The sequence below is a fragment of the Etheostoma spectabile genome, chromosome 15, assembly GCF_008692095.1.
Source record: "Etheostoma spectabile isolate EspeVRDwgs_2016 chromosome 15, UIUC_Espe_1.0, whole genome shotgun sequence".
Classification (NCBI taxonomy): Eukaryota; Metazoa; Chordata; class Actinopteri; order Perciformes; family Percidae; genus Etheostoma; species Etheostoma spectabile.
The window spans coordinates 33,028,184-33,043,574 of record NC_045747.1 but is presented as its reverse complement, the minus strand read 5'-3'; the positions used below and the strand labels follow the sequence as shown (position 1 = coordinate 33,043,574).

General features: G+C 39.1%; 3 protein-coding genes and 1 long non-coding RNA gene across 6 annotated transcripts in view; 1 reads left to right on the top strand and 3 right to left on the bottom strand.

Moving 5' to 3' along the window:
* syt5a (synaptotagmin Va) overlaps positions 1 to 1,041 on the bottom strand; it is a 19,440-nt gene extending 18,399 nt beyond the window's left edge. For 2 of the 3 annotated variants that reach the window (XM_032536896.1, XM_032536898.1), the window contains exon 1: positions 858 to 1,041. The gene's annotated coding sequence lies outside the window, so the exon portion shown is untranslated. The remainder of the gene's footprint in view (positions 1 to 857) is intronic. The other variant, XM_032536897.1, reaches the window with a different exon arrangement.
* Positions 1,042 to 2,940: 1,899 nt separating this feature from the next.
* On the bottom strand, positions 2,941 to 4,734 carry LOC116702604 (ferritin, liver middle subunit). Its single transcript, XM_032536921.1, has 4 exons — positions 4,557 to 4,734; positions 3,926 to 4,072; positions 3,263 to 3,388; positions 2,941 to 3,149 (listed from the first exon to the last, which is right to left on the bottom strand). Exons 1-4 carry the CDS (start codon positions 4,656 to 4,658, stop codon positions 2,994 to 2,996), a joined length of 531 nt encoding a protein of 176 aa, XP_032392812.1. The 5' UTR covers positions 4,659 to 4,734; the 3' UTR covers positions 2,941 to 2,993.
* On the top strand, positions 4,609 to 14,036 carry LOC116702609 (uncharacterized). Its single transcript, XR_004335204.1, has 2 exons — positions 4,609 to 4,741; positions 13,996 to 14,036. It is a non-coding gene; the product is annotated as an uncharacterized LOC116702609 (long non-coding RNA).
* LOC116702605 (ferritin, liver middle subunit-like) lies at positions 11,332 to 14,066 on the bottom strand. Its single transcript, XM_032536922.1, is given in 5 exon segments — positions 11,332 to 11,482; positions 11,485 to 11,500; positions 11,613 to 11,738; positions 13,176 to 13,322; positions 13,814 to 14,066. Coding segments are annotated over 5 exon segments (528 nt in total). The 5' UTR covers positions 13,916 to 14,066; the 3' UTR covers positions 11,332 to 11,345.
* Between the last annotated feature and the right edge of the window lie 1,325 nt (positions 14,067 to 15,391).

Below are 15,391 nucleotides of genomic sequence, written 5' to 3'. Positions count from 1 at the left end.
CGTGCGTGCGTGCGTGCGTGCGTGCGTGCGTGCGCTTTACACTATGTCACTTTGGATGTTTACTCTTGATCTCCTTTTGGGAACAATTGACAGTATGAATTTGCTGTACTTTGCTGCCGCTCTGTACAAAAAGCCACAAGCGCCAAGGTGCAAACAACCATCACCGAGTCACATGATTTAAGTGTTATAATAATGTCAGAAAGTTCACATAGGATGTAGAGGTAAACATCAGTATTGCGGGTGATTGCACGTGAACACAGACTCTGTAAATAGCCGTGCATAAGCCTCCCATAATCCACTTCAACTAATCTTTGCCAGGTTTGGAAAACATCCTGCACAATGCGAAAAAATCAAATCTTTCTCTCTTGCAGGAACTTTCACAACGTAATGCATTTGTCAAATTATAGAAAATGACATAAAAAGTTGCTTTAAAGTACAAAATCAAATAGATTAACATTAACCTTGTGCTCCCTGAGAGCATAGCTGCCTCTTAACAGATTTACGGAACGACTGTAATACACGGAGAGAGATTAAACTGCAGCTGAAATTAGTCATGAATGGAAAATGAATCGTGTCATTTTCAAGTAAAAGTTCTTCCTATTTAACCTGCTATTAAACATGACACATTAGTCTCACTTTCTTTTATACCAGGACTAATGTGTTAAAGTAAAGGGATTTAAATACCGGCTGTTATTAGGTTTGGGCAAAAGGTTTAAGGGAATGAGCTTATTTTACCTGGTATCTTTTATTATGTATACAATTTAAACACACAAACACACACACACACATCAAACACATAATTTGGCCATGCTAATGAATGAGCTAATACCTCTAAAATAATATAGAATGTAACTCACCTTTTTAGAGTCAGTCCCTCCCTTTGGTTGTTATTTTATCAATATGTTTTGCATCCAAATGTGCTCCAGACAACTCCACCACCACTGACTGATTAGAGGTCGTTGCACATAACACCCTCTCTCTCTCGTCCCCCTCCCCCGTCTGTGTTAATCTCCACAATATCCCTCACTGCCAACGACTTACCTTCACTGCAAAAAAGTCTTCAAGAGACAGTTCATCTAACACTATCCCATTACAGTAAGTCTCATTTCTATTAAAATCATTTAGAATTTTATTAACTGTATTCTGGTATTTTTTCAGATACAAGTGTCACTCTGTTGAAAAAGTGAATTTAATACAAATCAGAAAGACTTGCGTTTTAGTAGGTTAAATTGTTTTAACTGTAATTTAATTTAAAATTTGCAAACTCAACAGCTATTGACTAAGTGATATGTTAATTTCCTAATCTGCTGAAACAGTGGAGGAACGCTACCGTGTATTATTTAAAATATAAATAGGAATGAGATTAGACATGGTAGGGTCACCAACCAAATGTTGGTAAAATGTGAAAGTGGCAGGTAGATTCGCTACACACTATGGTGTGTATACTGATAGATAAAAAAGTATATTTTGAACCCTGGTCATGATTGTTTTTTCCCAAAAAGAAACGGGAAAGAGTCAAAATCCTCTGTGGTGGTAATTTTGTAGTTGGAAGTCGTTCAGAAATATGTCAGTGCTTTCAGTTAACTGCTGAATTAGCTTCAGCACCCTGGACAGTGGTGCTTCCATTCAGCACCCTTGGCAGGGGTGGTTCCAAGGACAACAACCAACTGAATAGAGCAGTCAGTCGCCGTGATTTTAATTCTTAATATATTACTAACTTTCTTTATATTGCAGCTTTAAAAACAGAGTTTACAAAGTGATTTCACAGACAAAAGCCAGGCTAACGCAGGATATCAAGAAGTCAATACAAAGGAGAGCTAAACAGGGCCAATCAATGGCAAGACAAAACGGGAAAATAAAACCGGGAAGACAAAAGATGCAGAAAGAAAAAAAAAAAAAAAATTGAAAACAGCATATAAAAATAATTGACCCTTAAAGAATGGGACTCAGGAAGCCCTGACTGAGGTCATGCGATGTATCTGTGGCTGACTGGGGTTAGGTCATAGTATAGTATGTTGAAATAAGTCATAAAAAGTCATAGTACAGTATGTGGAACATGTCATAAAAAGTCATAATATGGCATGTCGAAAAAGTCAGAAGTAATAGTATGGTTTGTCAAAAAAAAGTCATTGGATTTCATTTTTTAAAGTGTTAAATCATAGCCTATACTGTCTAGAAAAGTCAAAGTATGGGATGTTGAAAAAGTAAAAACATAGAATGTTGAAAAAGGTTTTGTAGTATGTTGACAAAGTCTCAATATACAAGTATGTTGAAAAAGTCATGGCATAGCCTGCTAAAAAAAAAAAAAAAAAAAAGTTCTAGTATCAATCCTCAAATCCACAATCAAAATTGGCTCTGTACTTTAATAGTCTTTGTACGTGACAGGCATCAAAGTGTTTGTATTAGTAGTTAACTCTTACAAAGGTCATAGTATAGTGTGTCAAAATGTCAAGAGTCAGTGTAGTAGGTTAAAGAAAATCATTGCATGTCAAAAAAATGTTTGTCCTAGTGTATAAAAAAAGTCATGCTATACAATGTTGAAAATTCAAAAAATTAAAGTTCATAGTAAAGGGTGTCAGAAAAGTTAGTGTAGCATGTAGAAAAAAAATTAGAGTCATTGTATGTCAAAATTTATTGACATACCTCATTACCTACATCTTTTAGGTGATTAGGTCATGGGACAAGAAACTGATGCAGACACACTCCCAAAATCCAGCTCAAAATGTTTTATTCAGATTAAGAAAAGATTAGAAACATTTAGTCACAAATATCACAAAGGAGGCTTACACATAGGTGATAAGGTGCAAAGCCATAACCTGATGAATACTCATCTTTCCACCTTATATTCAACAGCGAGACCAACAGAACATATGAGAATGCATCCACTTAACGGTCTTAGATTAGATGATAAACTGAATGAACAGCTGAAGCAGAAGAGTGAGTTTAAAGCCTGTGTCATTGACATTTCACTCCTGGCTTTTAGGACTAGGAGTTTAGCTCTTGCTCCCAAGGGTGTGCTTGTCAAACAGGTACTCTGCCATCTTGTTGTTGTGGGCGTCCATGCGGGTGAGGTTGGCGATGTAGTCACCCAGCTTCTTGATGGCCTCCACCTGCTCGTTCAGGTAGTGGGTCTCCAGGAAGTCACACATCTGAGGAGGAAAGACAGAAAATTAACTACACATAAATCTGAGCACATGAGTTTGTAGTTTACCCAGGACCATTTTGCAAACCCCTTAGCATTAATAATATTATTCATACTTACATGAGGGTCTACGTGTTCATTGGCTACTTTGTGCAGGTCCAGCAGAGCCTGGTTGACCTTCTTCTCCAGCTGCAGGGCGCACTGCATGGCCTCCAGCCCGCTCCCCCACTCATCACGCTCTGGTTTCTACAGAAGAAGACATTCAATTATAGTAGAAAGAATAACGCCTTGTGTACACAGAACAATGATCAGTACAGTTTCTACACCTGTACTGCTGCATTTTTGTGTAGGTTTTCATAAGCTCAAGAGGCAATTACGGAGTAGGGCTGTATAATTAAAGTTTTTCAACGGCAATTTCTGCACCCAACAATTACAAAAATAAAAATGCAGTTGAGAAAAAGTATTTCACAGTTCTAGGTGTTTCCACTGTTTTAGTTTTTACAATTGGATGATTGCAACATATTGCCAAAGGTAATTGATTAACTTGTTACATAGTTGTTTCAATATTGACAAAAAATAATCATGATTGATTCTTTGCCCCCCCCCCCCCATCCATCAAGCAGCCCTTTTACTGAGGAAATGATTATCCATGCCTAACTAAGGCAAGCACAGAGCTGAATGATAAATAGAATCAAGCCGGTGCAATAGAAAGTCTTATAAGAATTTAATAAGTGGCAAGTGAGTAACCCTAAATTAAGCACCAGTTGTCTAGTCTGTACGGACCTTGACGTCCTGGAGGAAGATGCGTCCTCCTCTATTGTTCTGGAAGGACAGCAGCTTCTCGGCGTGCTCTCTCTCCTCGTCGCTGTTCTCCTTGAAGAAATGGGCAAAGCCTGGAAGGGCCACATCGTCACGGGAGAAGTAAAAGGCCTGTGGACCAGAGAGGCAGGTTAAAACCAGTGATTACTGTAACAGACACCACCCATTTAAAAATAAAGGTTGGGATAAACGGTAGTTATGCACCCAGGCTGTGTTCAGGGCACATTAGTCATGGTTATTTTCTAAGGTCTACATGCACGAGTTGAGAGATCATGCGGTTAAAAACAAAAACAGCAGCGTAAACATGACACAGCATTTTTGACTCACTAAGGTGGGTGGGACCAATACACTTCTTAACTAGCAGGATAAACCACCGACAAATTATGGAATCAGCAGGCAACTACTGAGATTCAGCAATACACAATATGAAATTACAATTATAAAAACCGGGTTATTTTATTTGACATTTCTACTTTTAACACGAATAATGTCAGTCACCCAGTGCGGTTGGAGAATAAACCAAGACATCACTATAGTAGCATAACGGTAACATGTATAACATTACTACGAAAAAAGAAAGCGTCGTGTTTCTCACCATGGAAGTGTAGGTGTAGGAGGCATACAGCTCCATGTTGACCATCCGGTTGATGGCGGCCTCGCAGTCGCGGTGGTAGTTCTGACGCACTTGGGACTCCATTTTTCGCTGGCGTTTCTTGAGTTTTTCTTAACAAAACGGTATAAAAATAAAGCTTTACGTCGACTTTTCCAGTAGTGTTGAAGGTTCTTTGTGTTCGGAATTCAGACTAACGCAGAAGTAATAAGAGGGACGAAAAAAGAAGCTCCGTTCAAACACTGTTGAAGCAAGAACCACTAAAAGCTTTCTTCCCGGTTGTGAAATGGCAGAGGAGGCTCTCCTTCTATTTATACCCCACGGCTGACCACATGACAGACGTAACGTCACTCAACGTTTTTCCGCCTGTGGCTGAAGCTCAGAGAGAGCATGACAGTGCTAAACTCACCACTTCATGGAAATCTAGGTTTCATATTTCACTGATTCATGACCTGCTGACAGCTGGTCTCCTGCAATGACGAAGCACTTTTGCTATCTCAAAGACAATAAACTGCATTATGTTGGAAGTGAAATTCAAACACAGAATAGCTTTAGTGTAATGTGTGTAAAGGTGAATTGTGAAGCTGTCATTTCCATTTATTGCACATATAAAAATAAAAACTATAGGAAAGATAGAAAAAAGGAGTTCTTGTAGCTTTTACTTCTACATACAGAAATAGTCTTCTACTGTTATTGTATAAACTACAATACATCAGGCCACATCAAAATAGAAATTGCGTCAAACTGTTATCTTAAAGCAGGTGAACCTAAGCATTTGCAACTGCCAATGACAAGCATTATGGGGTCAGAAATGCTGCAGGATATCTTCTAGTGATTGTTGGACAATCATTTGTTTTCATGCAGTTTCAGAGTCTCTGTTGGCATTATAGTGTTCTTGAAATGTTTAGGGAGATTGCACTTCTGGTCTTGCCTTTCCTCCTATAACCTGACCTAGCACTGGTTTGTTGGCTAATACTTCCCATACATTTGGGTAATCTAGACCCCTTTGTTAGTTTTATTGAAGTTAACTTTGATACAGTCAGCTACCATAAACTAAACTTGCCTTACCTCGTGAATACACCAGCATATCTAAAAACAGCTGACAATGTGTTTTTAACCAAGATGGCTATAATTGCATTACTCAATACCACAACACTGTAGCGAGACACTACCGAGTCTGAAAAGCCCGAGACGTCCTATCATAGCCAAAATAACATGGGGACCAAGAAAATGCTGTGTTCAAATTTAGTCTCTGAATAAAGTTGCCTTTTTAATGAAACGTAGGCTTCTAAAAGAGGCTCAATCCTGTTGAGATGGGACTTTTTTTATGAAACAAAAACGTTGCAACAGGACTGTCAAGAGTTCTCACTACAGTCCTACTATCTTACGGTAAATTAGATGGTAACTTCATGGAGGAAAAGACATGTGAAATTGCATTTTATCCTTGTGTGGTGAAATAGAATGACCATAGGGCTGACTTAGTCTGTCCGTAAATATATGGATAGTATGCGTGTATATGTGTCAGCTCTGGTAGACTGTCCTATGTGTCCTCTGCCCCCTGCACAATGCATGTTGGGAAAGGCTCCAGACCCTCTGTGACCATGAAGAGGACAAGGGGTTAAGAAAGTGGATGGATGGGACAATTACAATAAAAAAGGTCAAGTTTGCCATAAATGTTTATGTCCTCACCATAAGGAGATTTTGTATTAAAACATCAACTGATACTTATTATAATGTGCAAATTAGACAAGTGGCATGAAAAGGATGGCTTGGATGATAATGGTAATTAGATTGTATGGAACTGCCTTAAAAATGTCTGAATGCTCTGTTAATGATCCGCCTCCAAACATTGCCAAACATTTCTGGTTCTAAAAACAGTTACACAATTTAGATTTTGGTTGAGGTTTGTCCTAGCATTAATCTGAATAAGGTTTGTCTTTACCTTTAAGACCACCTCATATGACCAGGCTATAATTAACTGACAGAGCAATGTGATGCCAGTGGTTTTCTACTAGCATGGTGCCACAGGTGGACGTTCAGGGCGTGTCAGGACAAGTCCTATAGGTTCAACACCTGAGCCTAACACAGGAACAGTGGTTTAGTTTACATGACACTACACCCTATATCCTGCTCTGTAACCTGATACCTAATTTTCCAAAGTTCAAATGCAATCCTACCTGGACTACTAATTTAACTTTGCTGGTAAAGGTAACTTGTAGTGTGAATGTTTCACCATTTTAGTTTATTTGTTTCACAGATTATTAAAAACACAAATTACAATGAAGAAATACAAAAATACGTGTGAGTGTGTGGTAGAAACCTGTAACTGCTTATATCAAAACCACAACCAAGGTTTTACATAAAATACAGTTAAGTGTTATTGTGAAGAAAATCATAAAAAGAAATTAAAAAGAAAAACTTACATTTGTGTTAAATTGTAGTAGTTACGTATCAGTTAAACTAAAGTAAGAATGTTTGCGGTGCTGGCCAAAAAAAAAATTCTAACTTGTGGATACTGAGATGTTAAAGTTCTGTCTCAGGTCTTCTTAATGGCATGAAAATTTCACTTTATGAGTTTTTTAACATTAATATGAGTTTACTCGACCTGCCTATGGCCCCTCAGTGGAGAGGAATGGAGATAAACTGAGCCCTGGGTATCCTGCTCTGCCTTTGAGAAAATTAATTAATTCTGCACCAAGGCTGAATTTGGGAAGGAGACTTCAGATACAGTATTAGGGACCACTAAGGTCTTATAAAAGAGACTTCGATACATATTAGGGACCACTAAGGTCTGTATAAAGAGACTTCAGATACAGTTTAGGGGACCACTAAGGTCTATAAAAGAGACTTCAGATACAGTATTAGGGGACCACTAAGGTCTGTATAAAGAGACTTCAGATACGTATTAGGGGACCACTAGTCTATATAAAGACTTCAGATACAGTATTAGGGACCACTAAGGTCTGTAAAGAGACTTCAGATACAGTATTAGGGGACCCTAAGGTCTTAAAAAGGCTTCAATACAGTATTAGGGACCACTAGGTCTATATAAAAGAGACTTCATACAGTATTAGGGGACACTAAGGTCTATAAAAGAGACTTCAGATACAGATTAGGGGACCACTAAGGTCATATAAAAGAGACTTCAGACACAGTATTAGGGGACCACTAAGGTCTATATAAAGAGACCTTAGATACATTAGGGGACCACAAAGGTCTATATAAAGAGACTTCAGATACAGTATTAGGGACCACTAAGGTCTATATAAAAGAGACCTTAGATACATTAGGGGACCACTAAGGTCTATATAAAAGAGACTTCAGACACGTATTAGGGACCACTAAGGTCTATAAAAAGATACCTTCGATACATTAGGGACCACAAGGTCTGTATAAAAGACTTCAGATACAGTATTAGGGGACCACTAAGGTCTGTATAAAGAGACTTCAGATACATTATTGGGGACCACTAAGGTCTATATAAAAGAGACTCAGATACAGTATTAGGGACCACTAAGGTCTAATAAAGAGACTTCAGATACAGTTATAGGGACCACTAAGGTCTGTATAAAAGAGACTTCAGTACAGTATTAGGGGACCACAAGGTCTATAAAAGATACTCAGATACAGTTTATGGGACCACTAGTCTAAAAGAATTCAGATACGTATAGGGGACCCTTTATATAAAGAACTCAATACATTAGGGGCCACAAAGTCATATAAAGAGACTTCAGTACATATGGGGCAGTAGGGTATATAAAGCATTTAGCTTTATACATAGATCAAGCCAAAACAAGACACTGTAAACCACCCAAACGTAATATGTATATATACACTCCAACACCGCAAGCACACTTTATACATTCAATTTCAATTAAATTTTATTTATAGTATCAAATCACAACAAGAGTTCTCAAAACACTTTACAGATAGAGCAGGTCTAGACCACACTCCAGAATCCACAAGGACCCAACAGTTCCAGTAGTTTCCTCCAGAGCAAGCAACAGTGCGACAGTGGCAAGGAAAAACTTCCTTTTAGGCAGAAACCTCGGTCAGACCCAGGCTCTTGGTAGGCGGCGTCTGACGGGCCGGTTGGCATACATCTATCCTCCATACATGACATCTTAGGTCTTTCCCCATTTTTTTTAGTGTAAGCACTTAATTTTGTAGACCGCTTGTATGACATTTTTTGAAATGTTACTTTTCTAGTCTAAACGCTCAAAAGGGAGTCCAATGGCAATGCATAATCTTAAACTGAATGAGGCATAGCTACCCTCACATGACATTTTTAATATTCCTACCAATTCTGTCCCACTCCTGGGACATTAAATCCTTTTCCCATATGTTTAGTAGACCAAGCACAATCCCTAGGTTCTGTATGAGCCTAGAATACCCAGAAGCCCCATGAACTTTCCCAAAGTTAAACACCTACACATTCTGGAACTGGATCCAAAACTGATGTCAAAGTTAAATTATAAAAAACGCATTCCAGCGTAGTTCTACATCCTCGTAAGATAATATGCCACCAAGATACAGATCCCTGTGTAACAATTCACGTTTCTAGCCAGCAGTGACGTGCAGTCAGGGTAGGCAGGGTAGGCAGTGCCTACCTTGCCAAAATTCAAGCATGAAAATGTTTATTAAATAAATGTATTATAAACTTGTATTTGTATTTTTACTGTTTATTCTTGGGATTTATATGTGTGTTGTTCCAATTAATTAGACGGTACTATGACAAATGTAGCAGTTACGCATAATCAAATAGAAAAAAAGGCAGAATAAGCAGTGCCTTTACTGTCCATTCAAGCGATTAGCCAATGTTGCGCATGCGCACTTCGATCCTGTATTCTTTAACATGTACGTCAAAAGGGACAACTCTGCCGTGCCTTTGTACGTAAATGTGTTATGCCAGTAATCGTCTCCGTTAGATATCAAACATGAACCAATTAAAATCGAGATATTCCTGGCCCTTTGCGTAGCTGACGTCATTACACCAGCTACGTTGTAAGCGCAATCCCCGCGAAATTCAAAGTCAGAATGACAGCAGCGGAGTCCGCCGATATCACAGCGGTGAGGAACTTCTCTAAACTCGAACTTAGTTCAAAAAAAGAACTAATAGCAAGATGGAGGTCTACGCCAGCCTTAGATGGACTACTGCAGCAAAAGGGACAAATACTCGTCGCATCGTTTCAAACTGACTGGAAGAAGAGATGTGGCTATGTGGCTATGCTAACAGTGATCGGCGGGACCTCTACGGGGTCCTGGATCTGAACAACCTGCCCGCAGCTTTAACCAAGCAGGAAAAGCCGTCAGCTCATATAATACCGGCAACTACAGCTTCGCACATTGTCCACCCTGAAACGGATCAAAACATCCTGTCGGAACCGGACCGGGCCAGCACGTCTTTCAGCCCTCGCCATTCTGTCTATTGAGAGTCAGAGACTATGCGAACTGAAGGCCCGTAAAGACGAGTTTTACAACGCTGTGATCGACGCCTTCACGAAGCGTTGGATGGATTTTATGTACAAATCTACCGACTGGTGAGTCAGAAACTATTGGGGTTAGTGTGATTGAACTATGCTGCTAGCCATCTGCCTTCATTTCAGTTGAGTAGTGTGTTTTCATTGTTGCTGACGGGACTGCAAACATAATTGGCCGCTGTGCAATAATTGAACAAAGATGAGAAGAGAAGAGAAAAAATGTCACCCAGAGTATTGTCTGAAATCTTAACTTGCGGGAACACCGTCATTGCGATCTTCAAATCAGCTGTTTTAGAAGTCCTAAGGTCCAGGTATAAACGGTGGGGGATCAGCTTTTGCGGTTGGTCCCCCGAGACTCTGGAACAATTACCCCCCGATATTCGCACTGTTACAGATGTGCTCTTTTTGGTCCAAACTCAAGACATATCTGTTGAATCAGGCTTTTAATTCCGTAGCTGTGTGGAACAGTTACATTCTTGTTTCTTTGAGACCTTTTCTGATTTTACTGTTCGCTATGTTCACTCTATTGATATGTTATACTCATTCTGTTAAGCACCGTAGCCTGCTGGTTGCTGTAAAGTGTTATATAATTATATTTGATTTTGATTGATAGATTAATTGGAAATGTCTTGCTATCGACCGCGCGTGTGTGCCGCGCTTGTGAGTAACGTTTTGATTAGCCTAAACAATAAATTAGGTAATCTGGCTTTCATAACTCAGTGCCTACCCTCTTACTGACATCACCGCACGTCACTGCTAGCCAGTCCCTCCATAAGAGATCTAATACATAACTTTGGATTTCAGACACTCAATGAGGCACTTAGATATGGCTCCAGTTCAAACTGGCCTGGCCACTTTGGTGCCAACTACTAAGTGAGCACATATTGGATATGTTTTTCCTTACCATATATTCAATAGGCTTTGTAAGGGTAGTAGATCTGGTTGATTTAAGTCAATACTACCTACTTCAAAAAGGTCACGAAACCAGAAAGATGCAGACAAACCTTTAAAATCCAGCTCAAAATGTTTTATTTCAGATTGACAGATCAGAAACAGTCACAATCACCGTTTTAAATGTCACACAGGCGGCTTATACGTAGGTGATAAGATGCAAAGCCATAACCTGATAAATACAGAACTTTCCATTTGACATTGGAAAACAGCCAGAACATAGAACAATGCAACTTATCAGTCTTAGAAGATTAGATGACAAACTGAATGAACAGCTGAAGCAGAAGAGTGAGTTTAAAGCCTGTGTCATTGACATTTCACTCCCTGGCTTTTGGACTAGAGTTTAGCTCTTGCTCCCAAGGGTGTGCTTGTCAAACAGGTACTCTGCCATCTTGTTGTTGTGGGCGTCCATGCGGGTGAGGTTGGCGATGTAGTCACCCAGCTTCTTGATGGCCTCCACCTGCTCGTTCAGGTAGTGGTCTCCAGGAAGTCACACATCTGAGGAGAAGGACAGAAAGTCAACAACTACATAAATAATCTGAGCACATGAGTTTGTAGTTTACCCAGGACCATTTCAAACCCCTTAGCATAATAATAATATTCATACTACATGAGGGTCTACATGTTCATTGGCTACTTTGTGCAGGTCCAGCAGAGCCTGGTTGACCTTCTTCTCCAGCTGCAGGGCGCACTGCATGGCCTCCAGCCCGCTCCCCCACTCATCGCGCTCTGGTTTCTACAGAAGACATTCAATTATAGCAGAATTGAACAGGCATTACATTAAGCCTTATGTACAGAGCACACTGACCAGAGTAACCGGTTTCTACACCAGCAATACTTCTACACTTCAGCCTCTGTTTATTTTTTCATAAGGGTGGGCAATATATCATGATACAAGACTAGATATCAGTGTTTGCCACAGATTAGAAAACAATTTGTGGCATAGCAAGGTTACGTCATGCACTTATTTGCATATTTGTGATATTACGCAATTGCATAAATTAGGGTTAGCAACCTTAGGCACCTTAACCAATGGCACGCTGGCAACATGTCAGCAAGAGAGTTGAGTTAAAATGCTAAAGAACTCTCATCAGCATGCCAAATTAGAACGTTCAGTTGCGGGACCTATTATTTACAGTAGTTTGACTTTTATCTCTACCATGGATTGTATAACAACTATCCCCATCCGCATGCAGCACAGACCCACCCAACTTTGCTTTGATTGGCTAGTTGGCCACTAGTAACACTGCTGGCGGAGCAGGCTCGGTAGCGGTATGTCAGCAATGGCAGGCCCACTAGCTAAGAAAGCTTAAGTGAATGTTTGTGCATTCCACCCCGAAAGGACAGAATGGGGCTTTGTGTTTCAGAAGGACCATGCTGTGTACATTTAGTGTAAGGCACCATTTTAAGACCAAACATGGAGAAAATATATATATATATATATATATATATATATATATATAATATATATATATATATAATATATATAATATATATATATATATATAAAAAAGAGGATGTGGCAGACAAGGCTTAATCCATCAAAACACTTTGCCACAGCCAGAAATCGTACTACCAAAGCAGGCTATCACATTGCATCGCAAAAAGGGGAAAGCCATTCACTGATGAGAGTATGTAAAGAACCACCAGCCCTGAGTACTCTAAGCTCTGTTAGAGTTGCACTCCTCTCATGATTATAGTAAGGATAACTTTGTGAAATCAATTGATAAAATATATAAAACTGCATTCAAGCATTCCCAAACATAAAATGTATGGAAAAAAAAGTAATTTTTGCAAAGTGCTTCGGGAAACCCGGTTGTCTTTACCCACTTAGTCATTATTCACATTACTGATGATTATTATTCATCCAAAGTCTAATTGGAAAAGCACAGATACAATATTGATTAGGGGAATTTAGTCAAATGCATTTTATTTTTCTCTTCATTTAGCCCAGCCCTACAGCTTTAATTTTTGATAATTACTTTAGGAAATTTCAATTTCCTTCAGAAATTTTACACTATAAGATACATCTATACAATATAAATCATGCCTAAGTCTTACAGTATTTTCAATAGGTAGCAAAGGGGAGGGATGAAGACGAGCGTCAACACAGCATGTTAATCTTGGTTTATTTGTACCAAATAAAGACATCAGTTGTCTAGTCTGTACGGACCTTGACGTCCTGGAGGAAGATGCGTCCTCCTCTATTGTTCTGGAAGGACAGCAGCTTCTCGGCGTGCTCTCTCTCCTCGTCGCTGTTCTCCTTGAAGAAATGGGCAAAGCCTGGAAGGGCCACATCGTCACGGGAGAAGTAAAAGGCCTGTGGACCAGAGAGGCAGGTTAAAACCAGTGATTACTGTAACAGACACCACCCATTTAAAAATAAAGGTTGGGATAAACGGTAGAGATCAGGCACATCAGGCATGATAATTTTGTAAAGTCTAGTCGGTTTAGACAGACATGCACGAGTTTAAATCACCAGGGTTAAAAAAAATAAAAAATAAAAGTAAAAAGTAACATAAGCATGACACAGCATTTTTAACTCGATGTGGGTGGGGACTAACATTCCTTATCTGGCAACAACCCGTGACAAATTACCGAGAAATGAACACAAAGCAGGCGACTATTGAAATGCTGCTGTACTTTAACATATAACATACAGTAAACAGTTGTGTTTTATGTTGCCCTTTTTAAGATGAACAACGTCAGTCACCCATTGTATTTGCAGAACACTCCCAAGACATTACTATAGTAGCATAACGGTAACATGTATAACGTTACTACGAAAAAAGAAAGCGTCGTGTTTCTCACCATGGAAGTGTAGGTGTAGGAGGCATACAGCTCCATGTTGACCATCCGGTTGATGGCGGCCTCGCAGTCGCGGTGGTAGTTCTGACGCACTTGGGACTCCATTTTTCGCTGGCGTTTTTTGAGTTTTTAACAAAACGGTACAAAAATAAAGCTTTACGTCGACTTTTTCAGTAATGTTGAAGTAGTAAAGGTTATTTGTGTCTCGAATGCAGACTAGTTAAAGCAATAACAGGGACGAAGAGAGAAGCTCCGTTCAAACACTGTTGAAGCAAGAACTCCTGTGGGTTTCCTTCCCGGTTGTAAAATACCACTGGCGTCTCTCCTTGTATTTATACCCCACGCCTGACCACGTGACAGACGTAACGTCATTCAGTGCATTTCCGTCTGTTACTGAACTCAGACAGCACATGACTGACTAGTGAGGTTGCATAGTCTCAGTTCTTCATGGAAATCTAGGTTTCATATTTCACTGATTTCTAAACTGCTGATAGCTGGTCTGCTGCAATGACGAAGCACTTTTTATATCTCAGAAGACTATAAACTACACTATATAGGAATTGAAATTCAAATAGCTTTAGTGTGTAATTTGTGTGTAAAGGTGGGTTGTGAAGTTATTTGCACATATACAAATAAAATTATAATTATTTTTTTTTTAAACTACAGGAAATATAGAAAAAGTAAATACTTGTAGCTTATCCCACATACAGACAAAATCCTTTTCTGTTATTGCATTAACTTAAATACATCAGGACATATTAAAATATAAATTGTGCCCAAACTGGTTCTTATCTCAAAACTAAGCAAGTATTTATGACAAATATCCTGGAGTCGGTAACACTGCAAAATTACTATATTACTATAATCACTATAATTACTGTACAATCTGTCTCCATGCAGTTTCGGAGTCTCTGTTGGAGTTTTATGAGGAGCTACAGCTTTTTTTTTCAATAAGCTGACGTAGCACTGGTTTGTTGGATAACTCCCCATACATTTAGGTAATCTATATCCCTTTGTTAGTTTTATTGAAGTTAACTTTGACCCTATGCAGCTACAATAAACTAAAGTTGTTTAACCTTGTGAATACACCAAGACATCTGAAATTGTATTAGTAACTTTTCAGCTAAAGCTATAGTAAAACCCCTTTAATGTGTGGAAACTGAGTTGTTAAAGTTCAACATCTCAGGTCTTAAAGTAGTTGCTTCCTTTAAGTTTAATGTCCGCATGTTGCACACAGTAAGTGTGGGTACCACGAGGGTGAGCAATATCTACCATTAAAGTAAACACTTCAGCAGTTTGTTGCTGCTGAAACATGGAACCAAGAGTAAAGAAAACATCATACACCTTTCATTTGACAGATATTCCACTGTAACTGTATCAAAACGATGCTGAAAAACTAGTCCATGCATTTGTTTCTTCCAGGCTGGACTACTGTACTACAAATAAGTCCCTTCAGACTCTCCAGCTGATCCAGAATGCTGCAGCGCGTGTTCTGACAATAATTAAGAAAAGAGATCATATTTCTCCTGTATTAGCATCTCTGTATTGACTTCCCGTAAAATCCAGGATTGAATTTAAAAT